Source organism: Ambystoma mexicanum, chromosome 1p (genome assembly GCF_040938575.1).
Source record: "Ambystoma mexicanum isolate Mex_15411 chromosome 1p, UKY_AmexF1_1, whole genome shotgun sequence".
Taxonomy (NCBI): domain Eukaryota; kingdom Metazoa; phylum Chordata; class Amphibia; order Caudata; family Ambystomatidae; genus Ambystoma; species Ambystoma mexicanum.
This window is the reverse complement of record NC_090921.1, coordinates 1,292,409,983-1,292,429,170: the sequence shown is the minus strand read 5'-3', so window position 1 is coordinate 1,292,429,170 and position 19,188 is coordinate 1,292,409,983. Positions and strand designations below refer to the sequence as shown.

General features: G+C 47.6%; 1 protein-coding gene across 4 annotated transcripts in view; it reads right to left on the bottom strand.

Annotated features, from left to right (window-relative positions):
- Positions 1–6,957: 6,957 nt before the first annotated feature.
- The window catches only part of MED25 (mediator complex subunit 25), a 613,073-nt gene continuing 600,842 nt past the window's right edge, over positions 6,958–19,188 (bottom strand). For all 4 annotated transcript variants that reach the window (XM_069605505.1, XM_069605531.1, XM_069605522.1 and 1 more), the window contains exon 21: positions 6,958–7,853. In XM_069605505.1, the coding sequence (XP_069461606.1) occupies positions 7,744–7,853 (110 nt within the window). In that variant the 3' untranslated portion in view covers positions 6,958–7,743. The remainder of the gene's footprint in view (positions 7,854–19,188) is intronic.

Below are 19,188 nucleotides of genomic sequence, written 5' to 3'. Positions count from 1 at the left end.
CTGGGTGTGTTCTGTCTTGGGAGTCATGGTAGATTTCTACTCCCAGGTATCTAAATGTGTTCACTCCCCCACTTAATCGACAGCACTGACGGTGTGATCAGGGGTCTCCGTCTATACCCAGTCAAAGGGAACAAGCACGATTTCTGCACGCTAATCATGATGCCTGAAAGGTCAGCATAGCGCTCAAACACATCCAAAATATACTGTAGGTTAGTTTCCGGGGGCTGTAAGTATAAAACCATGTCATCAGCATATAGGGAGATCAAGTGCCTACTGACATGTGCAACTATACCTGCATCTTGATATTCCTGCCGGAGATACACCACCAAGGGTTCTAAGGCCAATATGAATAACATAGGGGACCATGGGCAACCCTGCCGTGTGCCTTTACTTAGTAGCCATTGATCTGACATCTGGGTGCCTGTCTTGACACTCGCTATTGGACTGTTATACAGCAGCCGTACCCATTTATTAAATATAGGCCCCATGCCGAAACTCTTAAGCACCGCAAGCAACCATGGCCATCTGACCAAATGGAATGCCTTGACCGCATCTAGCGAGGCCACAGCATAATGATGCATACTATTAGGGGTATAGTCAATAATTTGATGTAACCTCCTCAGGTTACATGTAATATTCCTGTCCGGGGCGTATGCCGACCTGTCCGGGTGTATCAACTTGGATATTACTGGCTTGTGCCTATTGGCTAATAGGGCCGTAAGTATTTTCCCGTCCTGATTAAGTAATGAGCAAGGTCTAAGGTGCCTGTGTCTAGTGCTTCTTTAAGCATTGCCAAAAGTGGGGGCATAACATCTGCTATGAATTACTTGTAAAATTCACTGGGCAATCCATCCACCCCCAGAGCTTTGCCAGTAGGCAACCCTCTTATAGTGGTTTCTAGTTCATCTATGGTTATGGGAGCCTCCAGCCTACCGGCTGCCTCTGCATCCAGTTTCGGGAGATCTATCTGTGCTAGGGCCTCGTCAATCTCAGACAACTGTGCTACTGATGTCTCCGCATTTAACTCCTTGTAAAAGCTGTGGAAACATTTGTTTAGCCTTCTTGCGTCATACACACCTCCCCATTCCCCCCTACGATCGCCCGCATCATATCCTGCTTGAATTCGCTTTTATATAGCCAAGCCAGCAAGCGTCCTGGCTTATCCCCTTCTGCGTGTTGTCTCTCTACCTATTTCCTGTAGCTCAGCTTGCCCAATCTATCCCAGTGCTACAGGCATTCCTGCTTCAGGCGGATAACTTCTTGGGCTCGTTCCCTGGACGTGTCTCCAGAACAGTCTATGGCTTCTAATTCCGTTTCCACCTTGTGTAAATCTCTTTTTATCGTGGCTTGCATTCCCTTTGCTTTAGCTATTGCTCTCCCCCTAATCACTACTTTGAAGGCTTCCCATAATGTCCCGGCTGATTTTACGCTCCCCGTTTTATTTCACGCCCTCCCTTAGATGTTGCCGGAACCCTGCATCTTTCAGGGATTCACCTCTGAGCTTCCAGGTCGGATACGTACCCTGGGAGGAATGATCTGCCATATGACCAACAGGGGTGCATGGACTGATAATGCTTGTGCTTCCTATTCCGCTGTTTTCAATTGACCTAGGTTTTCTTCCCCTGTGAAGATATAGGGCCTCAAAACGAGTTTGGAGGTAGCCGTGCCGCCAAACTCGTGAAATTACCGGCACGCGGCAATGGGCAATTACCAGGGTATCCGACCCCAGCGGACCCGGTAATTACCCATTGCTGGGTGCCAGTACACATTACTCACCATTCCCACTTGAGCCCCATAGGGCTCAATGGGAATGGGGAGGTCGGACGCACCGGCACCATTCATGAATGGTGCCGGTGCATCTGTCGAGTTGTGCTCGCAGGTGCCGGTCTGCCCGCCAGATCAGACCTGTCGGGGAGAAAGGCACCAGCGAGCACAACTCGTAGTTTGCCAGTCCGGTAACAACGGTGCCGGTAGCTTACCGCCACCGTTGTTACCAGACCGGCAAACTCGTAATAAGGCCCATACTCTAGTCTGGTGTATAGGTCTATGGGGGCTGTGTAGTGTGCACAACCTAACCACGATTGTGGACGCAGGGCTCTCCATATGTCAGACAATGTGAATGCTCAAAGCAGTGTATTCAAGGCTTTGGCTGAAGGGGCCAGATGTGTACATTTATTGTCCAATCTATCCAGTTCCAGGTTTAATATACAATTAAAGTTGCCCCCCATACTAATGTGCCTTCCCTATAGGAGCCAATCTGGGGGTATAGCCTAGGAAAGTAGGCCACTGCATCGTGGTTTGGTGTGTAAGTGTTTATAATACAAAGCTCTCTCTGTTCTACCAATCCCTGCACTACAATCATCCTACCATCTTTATCCTTAAAAGTTTTGAGGACCCTGAATGGCACCGACAGCACCACCCATACCAAAACTACTCTGGCATATGCCGAATCCGCCGTGCCCACGGTTGTGCCAGGGCGGCTAGTTTCTCACCTGTGAGGTGCGTTTCCTGAAGGAGTGCTATGTCAATTTTTTGACAGCGCAAATATTTCATTATTCTATTTCGTTTGATGTAACTATTTAGCTCGCTTACCTTCCAGGCAGCCTTTTTAAGTTCACACATCGCAAATTAGGACATCTACATGACTCATCAGACTGCTGTGCATATCATACAAAACATGTGTGGATCCATAGGCTAGCTCCCTGCTAACTACCCCAACTCCCCTACCACCCCACGCCCAACAACTGCCCAGCTCAATACCTTGTGCTCAGGCATCCCCGCTTCTCACACCTGCCCCAGTTCCTCATCCTGGTGCCGGGAGTGCAGCAGGCGGATATGTAACGACTAGTATCCGAAAACAAAACCAATCTTGGGTAAAGGACGCTTCCTTGCAGCGTGCTCCTAACTATAGAGTCTACACTGCTAGCTCCTGCAGGCCACAGAGGTGTTGGTGCCTATGGCTTGTTCATAGAGGTCGGGTACAGTTGCAGACTGCCAGCTGTGCCCGGCAATATCCTTTCAGATTGCACAAAGTTCCATCAACATGTGTCCATCTTGCTTACTGTTTGGTTATCCGCTTCAGTTGGCAGGTTTTCCGTGTCCATCCACCTATGCACATCCTCAGGGGTGTCAAAGAAGATGGCTTGACCCTTGTTTATAACTTTCAACCTTGCCGAGTATAACAGCATGTGCTTGAGGTGTGCCTCCCGCAGCCTCCTCTTGACCGATGTGAAGTGCAGCCTCTGTTTCTGCACTTGCAATGTGTAGTCTGGATATGCAGTGATGTTGGCTGATGCCCGCTGTATCGTGCCGCCTTTCCGGAAGTGTTCAAGTATCTTATTTATTATTTAATATCCGGACTATTATTATGGGTCGTGGCTGGGCTCCTGGCAGTGGTTTCCACATCAGGGACAGGTGCGCCCTTTCCACTGTAAACCCCTGAGTGAGGGAGCATGGGCCTATTTCTTGTAACAGCATGTTCTCCACGAAATTGGTAGGGTTAGTACCCTCTTCACCCTCAGAGAGTCCTATGATTATGACGTTGTTGCGTCTGGCTCGCCCTTCTGCATCTTCAACTCTCCCTTCAAGGTTCTGCAGTTGTTGCTGCAGTATCGTAACATCTTTTGAGGTATCCTTCAGGCTGACTGTGTTTACAGAAACTTCCTTTTCAAGAGCTCCAGTGCGTTCTGCGAGCGAGCATCTTGCCTCAGGAGGTTCACATCCAGGCTGATGGCATCCATTTTGGATTCTAATGCAATCTCCAAGGCTGCATTGCTGCTAGGACCTGTTGGTCTCCCTTCATTTGGTCCTGCTCTGATTGTGATGATGGGATCACTGGCATGGTGCTTTCAATTGAGTTCGTAGGCTTAGTGAACATGTCTAACATAGGCTGCTTGTACTTGTTTTTGTGCGCCTTGGATGCCATGTCTAGATCTCCCAGTGCTGGTTTGTACACCGTCTGTTAGGTCCACCTTTGCATCGTCCGTATACTGCTAGTCATTAGCCTGTGCTGAATGGGGGCTACTTCCTATTACTGAGGCTTCAGTAATACCGATGTGGCACCCATTATGTGCTCAGCCGGTGTACGGCACCAACAGTCCCAGCCGTGATGGGCAGTGCTAGTGTGCTGCACTGGTAGGGTAGAGCTAGCTTCTGTCACTGCTTCGCCTCCAGTATTCCACCTCAGCTAGCATGTGCTTTGCGTGATGAGGGCTGTTAGCCAGAGCGGGGGTGGGAGGGATCCAGGTTCTAACACGTGCAGCCAAGTCTCCTGTGTGTTCCGGAGCACACTCCCCGCCCAGCTCTATCAGTGCGCCTGATGCTCTTCTTCAAAGTATAATGTCCCTGGGGCTACTACCGTCCCATTCAGACTCACTGCTACTGCTATGTTCTGCAGTGCCACCAGCAGTCCCGTGGTGACGGCAAGCGTTGTTCGCTGCCCCCCCACCGTTCGTTTGGCTCCTCCGCCTCCCTTCGCTCTCCGCAGCTGCTTCTTTCACAGCGGCAGACTCGCCTGCCTCCGCTGCCCAACCCAGCAGGTCTCGTCTTCACCGCGTATCATGTGGGGACCCAACTGTCTCTTGTCCGATGCGCCGGAACCTCTCAATGAGCTCAGAGGTTACTTCCTCGCTTACGCTGCCATTTTGAATACGCCGCTGCCTACTGGGTCGCATTCTTCCACCAACCCATTTGCAGCAATACACCCTCTGGTAGATCTCTGCTTGCACACACGTGTGCCTACACACTTCCCCGTCAACTGGTGCACAGTCAGGCATTAACGCACCCAGGAGCCAGTGTTTCAGGCTAGGATCTTGCCAGATCAGCAATAGCAGTAGGAAACACGTCCTCACTGCATGGCGACTTAGCCAAGCCCCCCTCTTCTGGTAAACTGTTGTGGAGCTTTAAATAGTTTGAAACCATTCTGAATCTGCACCAAAAGCCCACTGCATCCCTTTAGAACCAGTCTATTCACTACCCCTCAGATGAACCCAAACTGGCTTCTGATAGAGGCATAGTCTGGCTTTAGTCTGTAGCCATCTGCTCTGCTGTCTTTTAGTTCAAGGTACAAGGAAATTCCCTTCTTTCCTTTTTTGGAAAATCCTTTCAAAACCCTTGGAAACTGTTAGGCTTTCACGTCTGTTAAGTCTAGGAGAATAAATGAATTGTGTGCAGTCTTGGAGCACATTTCGACGTCATTCCTAGGGTTTCACTTTGTGTAGTCTTGCAGCACTGCATTTGTTTATGTTTGTGGTTTGCAAGATACCTCATTTGTTAAACGATACTTTGTTGTGTGGACGTTGTGTGCCTGCGTAGACCACTTCAGGAGCTGGCACTACCCTCTGTAAGCTACTTCTGTTTCAATAAGCATTGTGACAAATCCCGGTACCTCGGTGCATGCATGCTGCCATGTCTGATTATGTTGAGGGAGACAGTGGTGTTGGTTGTGTGTTTTGAAGTTGTGCTATACATCGAGGGAGACTGAGTGAGCAACACCATTGTTTGCGAGCATCCGCTGCTCAGGTGTTTTTTGGGGGTAGAGTTGCACTGTACTGAGAGGTACTTTACGGCGTCTAGTTTCCTAGATCTGTACTTGCACGTTTGTATATAAAGTGGAGATTCCTCTATTTGCGTGAGTGTTGCCCTGTTGCAGATGTGTGCAGGTAGAGCTGCTGTGGCATGTACTGTTTTTACATGAACGATTATGTGGCGAGTGCTGCAATACTAAACACAGATCCAAAACGAGAAATAAAATGACATTCCCCAACCTTGCTGCAAGACCCCACAACTGTACACTCAGCACTAGAAACTCTGCATGCTTCTTCAAGAATGCACAACAGTGCGATCTGAACAGCAACCTCCTCCAGAGTAAAAGGCTTTTCCTGGATCCCAAAGTTAAAAAAAACAATTTTAAACTGGAAAACTCTTGCTGATCCCATTTTAAAAAATTGATATGGGCCAACGCTACAGCACCAACAATCGTCAGCGTCATGACGATTACAAGAGCAAAATGCTCATCTGCCCGCTATCACCTCCACTGAGCAATATCTGGAGAAGACAAAGAGGCCTCTACCGAAAAAACCCTCATAGAAGGTGAGTCACTGTCCGCGGGTTGCAGGGTGCGACAGGAATACATTTTAGGAAATAGGGGGTTTACTTGTTGAAAAAGAAATAAAGTGGAAAAGCGAGCTGCTAGTTTTCTGGGGTCCTCTTAGTACAATCAGAAAATAGAACAGAGGCAGTGCTCTTGCTCCGCCCCATCATGCACTGCAACTAAGGGTTGACTCAACAGGTCAGTGTGGAACAATATAATGAATAAGTACTCCCTGCACCTGGTATATTTCACTAACCCATGGTATTTGCCTTATGCTCGCTTTTTTTTTTTTTACTTACAGTAAACCATTTGCCGCACATTTTCCTCAAAACGTGCCTTAGGTACTAAATACACCGGACAATACAAAAAGTCAACCAATACTTCTAAATTTAGGCCGCTCGTTTCTTGGTGCCAGTCCAATCCGGGTTGTGCCTGGACAAAATAAATAATTGTCCTTAATCCAGGCGAGATCGAACAGTTTGCCTTTTTCAAAATGGAAAACTTAATATTAGAGAATGCATATTTAAATTGGAAAATATAAGGAGTGTTTTTTAATTGATGGACATTATTTTCTGAAGAATGATCAGGGATTCTGCTGGTCCTTATGGGAATATCCTACAGGTTTTTAGAAATTATGATGAATGAGAATCCCATGACAGAGGAGGGCTGTGCTGACCTCACATTGATAAAGTGGATCCCATGCTTTATAATCGAGATGATGTCCCATATATTGAGGGTTGGGCTGCTGGGAACACTTAGGCCTTTATTCACAGAGCGTTTTCCAATGGGGGTTTGCCATTATAAAACGGTTCTGTGAATCAGGCCCATTGTCACAGAAAAAAAGGGTAGGAATTAAGCACGGAGACAACTGGTATTTGTGTTTATTCTTGCATGTAACAGTAGTATTTCTGGCTGGTTCGACAACAAAGATAAAAGCAATGGGAGAAGAACCACTTTGCAAAACCGCTTCTGTTTTTTCGAGACACTTCAGCTCGCTTAAAAAGAAAAGTCATTCCACAAAGACTAGGTGTGCTTCCTATCCAAATGCTTACGTGAAAGGGCCAACCAGTTAAGACTACACCATTTATAGCTCCCAGACCATGATTACGAGCCAATGGCGACTGGCAACCACATGTGCTTTGAATGCTCCACAACAGCACAGTGGACTAAGAGAAAGAGCAGACTGCCAGCAGAGACCTCCCTTAGCCATTCTAATCACAATAAATAAACTCATTCGATGCTCACTGATAGCATGGAGTAATGACAGGTAAGAAGGGGGCCCTGAAAATGATCATTGCACCCCCAGGTTTACTGTTTGGTACCTGCAGTAAGAAAGAGCGAGAGGATGGTGGGAGAAAGAAAAACACCACCCATCCATCCATCTTTCCTTAGCGGCATCAGGAAGTACAGTGGACAAATGTAAAACATATGGACTGACATGCCACAGACCCACCCGTCCCCCATGAGTAGGTCTATAAATAGTAACAATATCTTCTCCTGCTCCCGACTGGTAGACCAAACAAGAATTATTGATAAAGGTGGGTCTACAAAGAGGAAATGATGTCCCCCCTGTCCATAATCCTCCTGCCTGCTGGAAAGAGAGGAGAGGATCAGCACTGTGCAAGGAACCGCAATTATCAACGAGTTCTTCTTCAGATGAGATCCATCAGTATATCGTCCTCCATGACACTGGCCGCCTGCACTTGCTGCAGTCCTGGCTGCGGGATTGGTCCACGAGGCCCAGAACTCATCATCATCGGACCTACAAGCAAGAGAAGGCATAAAAAAAAAAGAAAAAAGGCCACAGCAATTAGTGGACACGGCAAGTACAGGCTGAAACTACAAAGCATACAGGGAAAACAGACTTTCATGAGGATACTGGCCCTCTAAGTCTTACTTTCGCTCCTTCCCAACTGATTTTGATGCCTCCACTAATAGAAAGCTGGGGAAAAGAAACTCAAAGAACAGGAATGTCACTGAGTTAAGACTATGTCCCTACAAGCCATGCTCCACCACTAGAAATAAATATATATGCACCACAAAATGCAGCCAACAGTTTCCTAACTTCGTTCCCCAGAGGAGTACTTTTGGAGCCTGGTGTATGGATGGGCACAGGGGATGGCAGCAGGGGGGTTGTGAACGAGAGAAAGAAACAGCTGACTATGTTCCTTTCTTTGGTGCCCTGCTCGAAATTCTAACCCGTTACAAACCTCTAAGAAAGACTAGCACCTAAAAGCCTGGAAAGGGGTCACAACATATACCAAACTTGTCGAACCGCAGAGAATCCCCAGCTCAACCCGGCCAAAAGCCAGCTCCCGTGTCAAAGCATTATCTAAAGAGTAACATGCAAGGGCGGCATCCACGTGCCCAACACGGCTGCCCTACACATTTCTGAGCTAAGGACGTGCGTGCCACGAGGCGGCCTTTGCTCTAGTGAAACTTCACAATCTCTGGAGTCGTTAATTCCTTGAAGCCGGAGGTACATGACAAAAATCCAGGAAGGGAGAGCTGCTGTCATCTTTGCAGGAGCAGATCACAAAAAGATCTAATCAAAAAGGTTGAATTCTCGGGAAGTCCAACGTTCAAAACGACAGAAAAATAAATTATGCACAGTTCCTCAAATCAGGAAGCACGAAGTAGGAGTTCAAAAACGATCAAAATAATGTTCATGATTAAGATGTAAGTCAAAGAACCTTAGGAATAAAAGAAGGGGCTGTATGAAGAACCACCTTGTTCATATACAATATAAGTAAGGTTTCTTGGAAGATGGAGCTTGTCGCTTAGTTTCCTTCTGTGGAAGTATTTTAGCTTGAGGAAGATACATGATACTTTGCGTATAAGCTTGTACCGGTTTCAAATGAACTTGCCAAGTACACACAGTCTGATATCTAGTCGTTTTTCAGGTGTATTTCAGGTTTTTTATTTTAATTCCTGTTATACATACATTTGAATAGATTGAATACAACAACTAGATGAACAGTACACTACTAACTTAGCACCCACAAGTCCCCCCACCCACCTTCATTATCTTAATTTAACACATTGATAAAACACGAAACAGATTCAAGTTAACACGCTAGAAACCTTCCCCATATATCCTCAAACATTTTATATTTCTTCTGACCTCTATAAATAACTCTCTCCAATAGTGACAATGTACTCATTTCATGGATCCACACTTCCACAGATCAGCATTTTAGCCATCAAGGCAGCTCTGAATAACTATTTCTTCTGGGAACTTGACAAATCATCCAACAGGGAATCCTACCCCAATATCAGGGTTTTCAAAATCATAGTACAAGGACATTCTTAGAACCTTGTTGAAACTATACACCCATTCAAACCAGAAAGACCTCACCTTAATGCACTCCCACAGCATATGATCCAATGTACCAGACCTATGCGTGCAGCCCTGACATGCATATGAATTATGAGGCCTCTCTTACATAAATGTTCTGGGGTCCAATATACCCTCTGCAATATTTTAAGCTGCCTTGACCTCTCGCCTAAATTTAGAGAGAAGGTGATGATACCACAAATCTTAGCCAAATGTGTGCAAGCCATCTCCTCTCTCAAACCTGAGGACATGTACTCAATAAAGTTTAGTTCCCCCCCTTAGATGACACAATCAGTTTATATAATTTAGAGGCCAGGTAACTGTGTTTATCAGCATTCATAATGGGTTCACCCACATTTTTCTCCTCTACTTCCTTTGGGGTGGCAACGGCTTTATAAAGCATATGGTAATCCCCAATTGGACAGCCAGGTAAATTCCTATCCAATTTGAGCTGGTTGTAAGTAATCCAAGACCTGTTAGCTGTTAGGTCACAAAGCCACTTAATCCCCCCCTATCTTTCTGGCCAAAACAGCATCTTATCCCTAACTTTAATAACCGGGTTAAACTAGATGGATGAATCAGCTGCGTGGTAGGGGTCATATCCTAAAGCAAAGGATATTTTCTTCCAAGCATCTCTCAGATGAGAATGCATTACTTACCGTAAAAGCATTTCTGATGGTTGTATCTGCTTAGATTCACATGCTGTGCATAGGTCCGACATCCAGTGGTCACTGCGGAGTATTGCATTTTGTTTTTCGTAGTCGAAAAGGGGACGTCGACAAGGCGTGTCTGAAACACTATCCCTATAGTGACGTGCGTTGTACCCACAATCCCTCACTCGTCGAGGTCCCTCTGTTTGTATTTTTCTGCCCTGAGGGAGCCTTCTAGACGTGAGTGAGTACAGAAAAGAGAGAGATATATAAAGGAAGTCTATGTTCCTTCCATCCGAGCGGGGAGGAAGGGTGGGCGCATGTGAATCTAAGCAGATACAACCATCAGAAATGCTTTTACGGTAAGTAATGCATTCTCTTCTGATGTTTGTTAATCTGCTTAGAATCACATGCTGTGCATAGACTAGCGAGCAGTACCCGGAGTTGGCGGTGGGTTATGAGAAGGAACAGTAGAGAAAAGGTGTCGTAATACTGCCTGTCCCACCTGGGAGTCAGATCTAGAGTGTGTATCTAGACAGTAGTGTTTTGTAAAGGTGTGCACAGAACTCCAGGTAGCCGCTTTGCAGATGGACTCAAGGGGAACATTTGCAATGAATGCTATGGATGCCCCTGTGCCTCGAGTAGAGTGTGCTCTTGGCCTAAAGGGCAGTTCTCTCTTAGCAAGAGTATAGCAGAGAGTGATGCATTGGACAATCCATCTAGAAATAGTGGATTTTGAAACCGCATCTCCTTCTCTTCCGGCTGCCACCGAGACGAAGAACTGATTAGTCTTCCTCAGGGGTCTGGTTCTTTCCATGTAGAACATGACCGCTCTGCGTACATCTAGTGCGTGCAGAGTCCTTTCTCCCAAATTGGAAGGATTTTGAAAGAACGTTGGTAGTTCTATAGATTGGTTTACGTGGAATTTAGAAATAAATTTCGGGGCAAACCTAGGGTGAGTGCGTAGAACCACCTTATCTTTGTGAACTGTAACGAAGGGGTCTAGAATAGAAAGAGCCTGAAGTTCACTTACTCTCCTGATGGAGGTGATAGCTATTAAAAAAGCAGTCTTAAGCGTGAGGTGTTTAAGAGATGCTTTGTGCATGGGTTCGAAAGGAGAGCCCATGAGTCTGGTAAGTACCACATTAAGGTCCCATCCGGGAGCTGGGTCAGCTATCGGGGGGGTGTATTCTCTTTACTCCCTCCATGAAGGCCTTTATAACAGGGATCCTCCACCACGACACTTTGAGTTGGGAAGTGGTGTATGCAGAAAGTGCCGCTAGGTGTACTTTAATGGAGTTAAACACTAGACCTGAATCCAATAGGTGGGTCAGGTATAGGACTACATGTGTGGGAGAGCAGTCAATAGGGTTGATGCTTTTACTCCTGCACCAGATGACAAATCTTTTCCACTTGCTAGAATAGCAGTGGCGAGTGTTCGGTTTTCTGGCTTCCCTGAGGATGTCCATGCATCTTTGCGGGAGTTGTAGATGTCCGAACTCTATGATCTCAGGAGCCAAGCTGCTAAGTTCATGTTCTGGGGGCATGGATGTAGAGTCCTGCCCTTGTCCTGAGACAGCATGTTGTACGGGCAGGGGAGTTTTACTGGGGGGGATAGAGACATCTCCATCAAGTGAGCGAACCATGGTTGTCGTGCCCACATTGGGGCCACTAGTATCATGGTCACTTGTTCCTGGTGCATCTTTTGCACCACTCTGTTGAGAAGGGGAGTCGGGGGAAAAGCGTAAACAAATTTCCCTGACCATTGCATCGACAGACCGTTCCCCTTGGATTGGTTCTGGGGGTACCTGGAGGCGTAACTTAGGCATTGTGAGTTTTCCAGGGTTGCGAACAGGTCTATTTCTGGGAATCCCCATTGTGTGAAGACGTCGAAGACGATGTCTTCGTGCAGGCGCCATTCGTACTCTTTGGGCAGGGGGAAATCTCTGCTGAGACTGTCTGCCAGCAGATTGAGTTCCCCGGGTACATGTAGTGATAGTAGGAACATGTCCTGTTTGAGAGCCCACTTCCATATATTCTGGGCCAGCTTGGACAGGCCTGGAGAGTGGGTGCCCCCTTGCTTGTTGATGTAGTACATGGCTGTGGTGCTGTCTGTAAGGACCATTACTGTTTTGCCTTGTAGGTGTTTCTGGAAGGCTTTTAGCGCCTTGAACACAGCTAGTAGCTCCAGAAGATTTATGTGTTTGGATGCTACGTTCGGAGTCCACACTCCGTGAGCAGTCTGATGGGATAGGTGCGCCCCCCATCCTGTGAGGGATGCGTCTGTGGTTAGAGTGGCTTCCGCCGCGGGTGTGGCAAAGGGTTTCCCTTTTTCCATGTTTTCCTTTGTCCACCACCGTAGCGAGAGAACCAAGGCTTGCGAGACCACAACTAGATCCTCCCATAGTCCGCTGGCCTGACACCACTGGCTGTTGAGCCACTCTTGCATTGGGCGCATGCGCAGGCGCGCGTGAGGTACCAAATAAATACACGACGCCATCATTCCTAGCAGGCGCATTGCTTTGCGTACCGTCACCTCTCGACCGGTTACATATTGAGGGATTTGAAACAGCATGTTTTGGACCCTCTCTTTGGAGGGGAAGACGAGGCCGTCCTTTGTTTGAATTAGAGCCCCTACGAAATGCTTGATTTGACTGGGGTCTAAACTGGACTTCTTTTCGTTGATGGAGAAGCCCAACTTGAACAAAAGGTCTACCGTCTTTTGGGTATTGGAGAAGCATGTTTTGTAAGAATCCCCTGTTATGAGCCAGTCGTCGAGGTAAGGGTAAACTGGGATGGACAACCTGCGCAGGTGGGCCGCTGCCACTGCCAGCACCTTCGTGAATACCCTTGGTGCTGATGCTATGCCGAAGGGTAGCACTTTGAACTGGTAGTGTTTGCCCTCTATCATGAACCTGAGGTATTTTCTGTGCGCTGGCAACATTAAAATATGAAAGTATGCATCTTTCATGTCCAATGTTGTCATGTAATCTCCCTGAGAAAGCAGTGGGATCACTTCCTGTAAGGTTACCATACGAAACTTTTGGGGTTTGATAAACTTGTTCGCTGGGCGCAGATCTAATACCGGGCGCATGGTTAGATCCTTTTTGGGTACAATGAAGTACACTGAATAAATACCTTCCGTTACCTGAGATAGAGGCACGACCTCTATGGCTCCTTTTTCCAGCAGTTGTTGTACTTCTTGGAGAAGGATGGCAAGATGTTCCGGTGTCATGCACGTCCCCTCGGGGGTCTGTAGGATGGGGTACTGTTGAATTCGATACAGTATCCGTGGGTTACGGTGGAAAGTACCCAACGGTCTGACGTTATCTCCTCCCATGCAGGAAGAAAGGATGTTATCCGGCCCCCGACCGGTGTTGCATGGGAGGGGACGCAAATCTTTGCGTCACTTGGAGATGTTGGGGGCTTGGGAGCCTCTGGGGGTGGATCCCCGACCTCTCCCCTTACCCCGGCGTTGGCCTCTTTGGCTGTACTGCCCACTATTGGTCTGGTAATTGGTGGCAGGGTATTGTTGATGCTGACTTTGTTGTTGTTGTTGGCGTTGGCCACGAAAAAAGCGTTTGTTGCCATAGCCGCGTCTGGTAGTGGGCTTAGAGATTTGGTCAAGAGTCTTGATAGTATCGAACTCTTTTTTCGCCATCTCTAGAGCTTCATCCACCGCTTTTCCGAATAGGTTAGAGTCTTCCACAGGTTTATTTATTAAAGACGCCTGTGTCTCCGGTTTAAACCCTGAGTTGCGCAGCCATACATGGCGTTTTAGGAGTATTCCCTGCACCAGGGAACGTCCCGCTGTTTCTGCCGCGTCCAGAGAGTTTTTTACAATGCTCTGGTTCACCTGGGTTCCTTCGCCAATAGTTGAAAGTAGGCGTGTACGTAAAGGCTCCGGTGCTTCCTCGGCGTCCTTGCGCAGTTTGGCCCACTGCGCGTCTGCATAGCTAGCAAGCAAAGAATTGTTGTTCGCAATTCTTGCTGAGAAGGCAGCCGAGGAAGTTACTCTTTTTGCAAGGGAATAAAGCCTTTTGCCCTCCTTGTCAGGGGGTGCCTCACTGGTGGAAAGTGGTACCCCTGCCCTCTTTCTAGTATTAGATACTACTAGGGAATCCGGAATGGAATGTCCCCTAATGTAGAGCGGGTCTGAGGGAGAAGGAGTGAAAAGTTTTTCAATTCTTGGATTGACCCCTCTGATCAATGCGGGAGTGGCCAGCGAAGGGATGATTCTTCTCTTCACTGAAGCTAGGAGGGGAATGGTCTGGCTGACCGGGGGTTTCTCTTTAATTACTTGTTCCACAAAGTCTAATTCTGGAGAGAGCTCCCCAGTGTCCAGTTCGAAATGTGCTGCTGCTCTGCGCAACAGATCATTGAAAGTGGGCTGATCGTCAATCGGAGACGTGTTCCTAACCGGTGAATTGTCAGGAGGATTTAGGTTTAGGACATCAGTGTCGGAATACACTGATGGGGATTGCCAGGGGTGCGAAGGTCCTTCTTCAGTGTCTTCTCGGAAGCCTTCTTCTATAATGTCTGGCGTGTCTTCCAGACATTCCTCCCGGTTCTGTCCTACTTGATCGTCTATAAAATCATCCTCCTCCTCCAAGTCTTCTTCCTCCCCAGTGAGGTCGTATACGTTATGGAAGTCTGAGGCTGTGTCCACCTGGGGATCGACTAGCCTCGGATTTTTGGCCCTGGGGTCCTCCTGAGGCCCTTCTCTAGTCCTCTTGGGAGTTTGAGAGGTCTGGGTATTCATAAACCTTTCCATCCTCTCCATACAGAGGTGGAGTCTTTCCATGGTTTCATGGGGTACCCCAGAGCGGTCTGGCGGGGGAAAAATAGGGTCCTCTAACTGGAAACGGCTCGACCTCTCCCAAAGCGTCGAGGAAAGTGTCCCGTCGCCCTCCGAAAAACCTTCAGGTGTGCTGGGTGACCCCCCGACAGAAGGGGGTAGTCCCTGCCTTTCTTCGGGCTTTTTCGGCGTGTCTTTCGACTTATGCGTAGCGCTCGACGTGTTCTTCGGCGTACGCTTTTGGGCGTCGGCTACAGCGATCCTCGCCAAGCTTTCGGCGACTCGTTTGTCGGCGGAAGCTTGCGTTTTCGACGCTATGGGTGTCGAACGCTCTACGGCGGTATGCGCCTTCTGTTGATGCGCGCCGGCCGATGGTTTGGGGGCGGCGCCATTATTTGCCGAAAGCCCAGTCGCTGGTCGCGGCTGCGAGAGGGGCTTCGAACCCGAACGGTCCGAGGAGGCCGCCGGTGGAACCTGCGTCTCCTTGGGCGCCGAAGCTCTTTTCGTCTTAGACGAAGAAGAGCCGTGGGTTGTGTGCTTATGTGAGTCTTTGTGTGCGTCAATGTCGCCGGGGTGTTCATCCCCATAAGCAGGGCGTGAGCCGAGCCCGTCGGGGCCGGGGACAGACGACGAAGCACGCAAGCGCTCCTTAGAGGGGGTTTCGACTTCCGTAGCGGAGGTCGTGTTATCGCGTTCCTCGTCACTGTCGGTGGTAGCAGCGGCGGGTGAACCTTCGGCCTTCGACATCGCGTAGGCCGCCCACCTTTTAACCCTACGGTCTTTTAGAGTTTTAGGCTTAAGAAGCCGACAAGCCGCGCAACCTTCCTCCTTGTGATCGAGGGGCAAGCAGCGGTTACACCGTGAATGCTTGTCCTTCCAAGTAAATTTGCCTTTTCAAAGCGGGCAAAACCTAAAGGGTGTCCTCTCCATAGCCGAGGCAATAAATCGCGATAAGCACCCCAAGGGAAAGGAAGGGGAAAGGGAAAGGCATTCTCAGAAAAGACCCAGAGATGTCCCACGACCCCACTCTCCCTACTGTATATGGCCTGCAAGGCCAGGCCACGTGTTCGGCTGCGCCGAAGGATTTCCTCCGCTCGACCCTCCGTCGAAGATCTTGCTCGGCGGAGAACAGCTTACACTGCGTCGAGGGAGGTATTTATTAATATTATGAGAAAAAAACGACCAAAGGTCGAGGAGTTGCAATGTCTCTCGAGGAGCTCCGCGTGAAGGCGACCAGAAGCTGGGAGGAAAAAAACAATCTGAGGGACCTCGACGCGTGAGGGATTGTGGGTACAACGCACGTCACTATAGGGATAGTGTTTCAGACACGCCTTGTCGACGTCCCCTTTTCGACTACGAAAAACAAAATGCAATACTCCGCAGTGACCACTGGATGTCGGACCTATGCACAGCATGTGATTCTAAGCAGATTAACAAACATCAGAAAACCTGTTATTGGAGAGGAATCTGACTTCTGAACAGTCTTCGTGGACAAAATCAACTGGTGGAGGGGGAGGCGGTCAAAGGACCAAGACTCTTCTTAAAAAGGCACCATGTGTCTTGCAACAAAAGCTAGGTGGTAAGCATTCAGTCTCCTTGGTTAGCAGGCAGTTGTATCCGTTTTTCAATATCACCCCATGCCTCTATCTGTAAACAAAGGAATCGTACTGGGATATAGTTGATTTTTGGTGCGCTGTTTCATCTTCAAAGCATTAACCTTCCTTCCACAATAACAAGTTAAGGAGTTTCCCTCATTATAGGTCAGACCTCAGGTTCTCCACAATAGTCTTCATGTTCTAATTAATAATTTCACGTAAGCCACATGCCCAGGCATGGAAACCAGTAAAACCCAAACACCATAAGGTCCATTGTATGCAAAACTTCAAGACCGGCATGGCTTTTGATTGAGACCTATATAATTTGCAGCTGGAGATTTCCTTGAAGCAATCAATTTGTTCCATAAGTGCCAGCAAATAACCCCCCTAATCTCTAAGGACTAACAAATGATCATTGGCATAGAGCCATGTTTTTGACATACTCCATCATATTTGATCCCTTCAATCCTCATATCGTTTCCGATTGCTATGGCAAGTGGTTCCATCGCCAACACGAATAACAACGGGGAGAGGGGACAAACCTTGTCGAGTTTCCCCCTCCCTAGTTTACGGACATCTGAGCAAAGACCATTTGTTGATACAGTGCCGTCGGCTCCATATACAGCAATTGAATCCAACTCAGGTATCCATCCGCAAAATCCATAGCCTTAAGTACCTTGAAAATAAAATCCCAATCAATCTGGTTAAATGCTTTCTCCTGTGTAATGAAAAAACACAGCCCCTTCATGCAGGCCGTTGTCCTCAGTAATCGTCTGAATGAGCCTCTACATATGTATTGTGGCATGCCTGCTCTTCAGAAAGCCTGTCTGATTCGGGATCACTTAGCCTTGGCAGGATATCTTCCATTCGTCATGCCAGAATCATATTACCGGTGTTGATCAGACGAAGAAGCCTGTAAAATATCTGACGCTTTGTTGGGAAGGACCCAGGGCCCTAATTTGTGTTAAAAATAGGACCAGCATGTTTTGGACGGCAAAGTGCATTTAGAAATAAAAACTATAAGTATTAAGTGTGGAAGAAACTACAGGACCCAGATAACTTTAGCGCACATGTGGAACCAAGTGAATGCATGAAGCCATCATCCAGAGCAAGCACGTTACTTTGCATACAGTTATCTGGCGACATTGTAGTGAGGTACCTGCTACAGCATGTTCTGTACTCTCTCGTTTGAGGGAAAGCCAGCTCCTCTATTTTGTTTAGGATAGCCCCTAGAAATTGTTCTATTTGGCTGGGGACTAGACTTGATTTCTTCTCGTTTATGGAGAAACCCAGATTGAAGAGAAGGTTATTGTCTTCTGCGTATTTAATTTGAAGATTTGAGGAGTTTCCCCAGTGATTAGCCTCTCGCCCAGATAAAGGTATACTGGGATGGACTTTCTGCGCAGGGGTGCTGCCACTACTGTGAGCACCATTGTGAATACTCTTGGTGCCGAGGTAATGCCGAATGGGAGTACTTTGAACTGGTAGTGTACTCCTGCCATCCTGAAACGCAGGTACTTTCTGTGAGCAGGGTGCATTGAAATATGAAAGTATGCATCTTTCATATCCAACATTGCCATATAGTCCCCCTCGTCCCAGGGGTGGGATCACCTCCTGGAGCGTGGTCATGTGAAACATTTGTGGCTTGACATATTTGTTTGCAGATCCAGTACTGGGCGCATGGTACGATCTTTCTTTGGCACAAGGAAGTACGTTGAAAAAATACCCTTGTTGACCTCATTTGGCAGGACGATGTCTATGGTGTCCTTGTCAATTAGCGCCGCTATTTCCTCACACTATGGATATTATTACTAAACACGCCCTGTCGAAGTCCGTTTGAGTTTCCAAAACAAATCATGTAATACTCTGAGTATTCCACTAGATGTTGCACTATGCCGAGCATGAGATCTAAGCAGATCAACAAGCTCCATATAATAATATATATATATATATGTATATATATATGTATATATATATATGGGATACATTACTCACTGTAATCGTATTTCTGATGCTTGTATCTGCTTAGATTCACATGCTGTGCATAGGCCAACATCTAGTGGAAGCTGCAGAGTATTACAGTTGTTGTTTTCGAAACTCAAAAAGGGACGTCAACAGGGCGTGCCAGTAATACTATCCCTAGTGTGACATCCACTGTACCCATGATCCCTCATGCGCCGAGGTGCCTCAGATTGTTATTTTTCTGACATGCGGCAGCATGAGGGGCAGTGTAAGCAATTATAAGTTGCTCACCATAGTGACTAACATACTCTTAGTCCATAGTCCCCTTTCCTCCATAATGTATGGGCGTCCCTTCCAAGGGACGGGAGACGGAACCTTTTTCACCAGGAAAAACTTTCTTCCCCTTTAAATTTAGAGGAGCGCGGGGGCACGACCCAGGGAGCATGCGCTGCCCTAACTCCGCCCTCCGGCACCACACCTCAGTCCCCATTGACGCATCGACAATAGATTTAACATTGCCTAATGACACGGGATTATTAGGGGGGGAGGTTGGTGGGACGTATGGAGAAAAGGGTACTATGGACTAAGAGTATGTTAGTCACTACGGTGAGTAACTTATAATTACTCTTACGTCTCGTCCCCTTTCTCCATACTGTATGGCCGATTACAACTGATTGTAGGCCAGGGTGGAGAGGAGACCCTCCTTAAGCAAATAGGTTCCTGAGAACCACCTGTCTGAAAGCCACATGAGATCT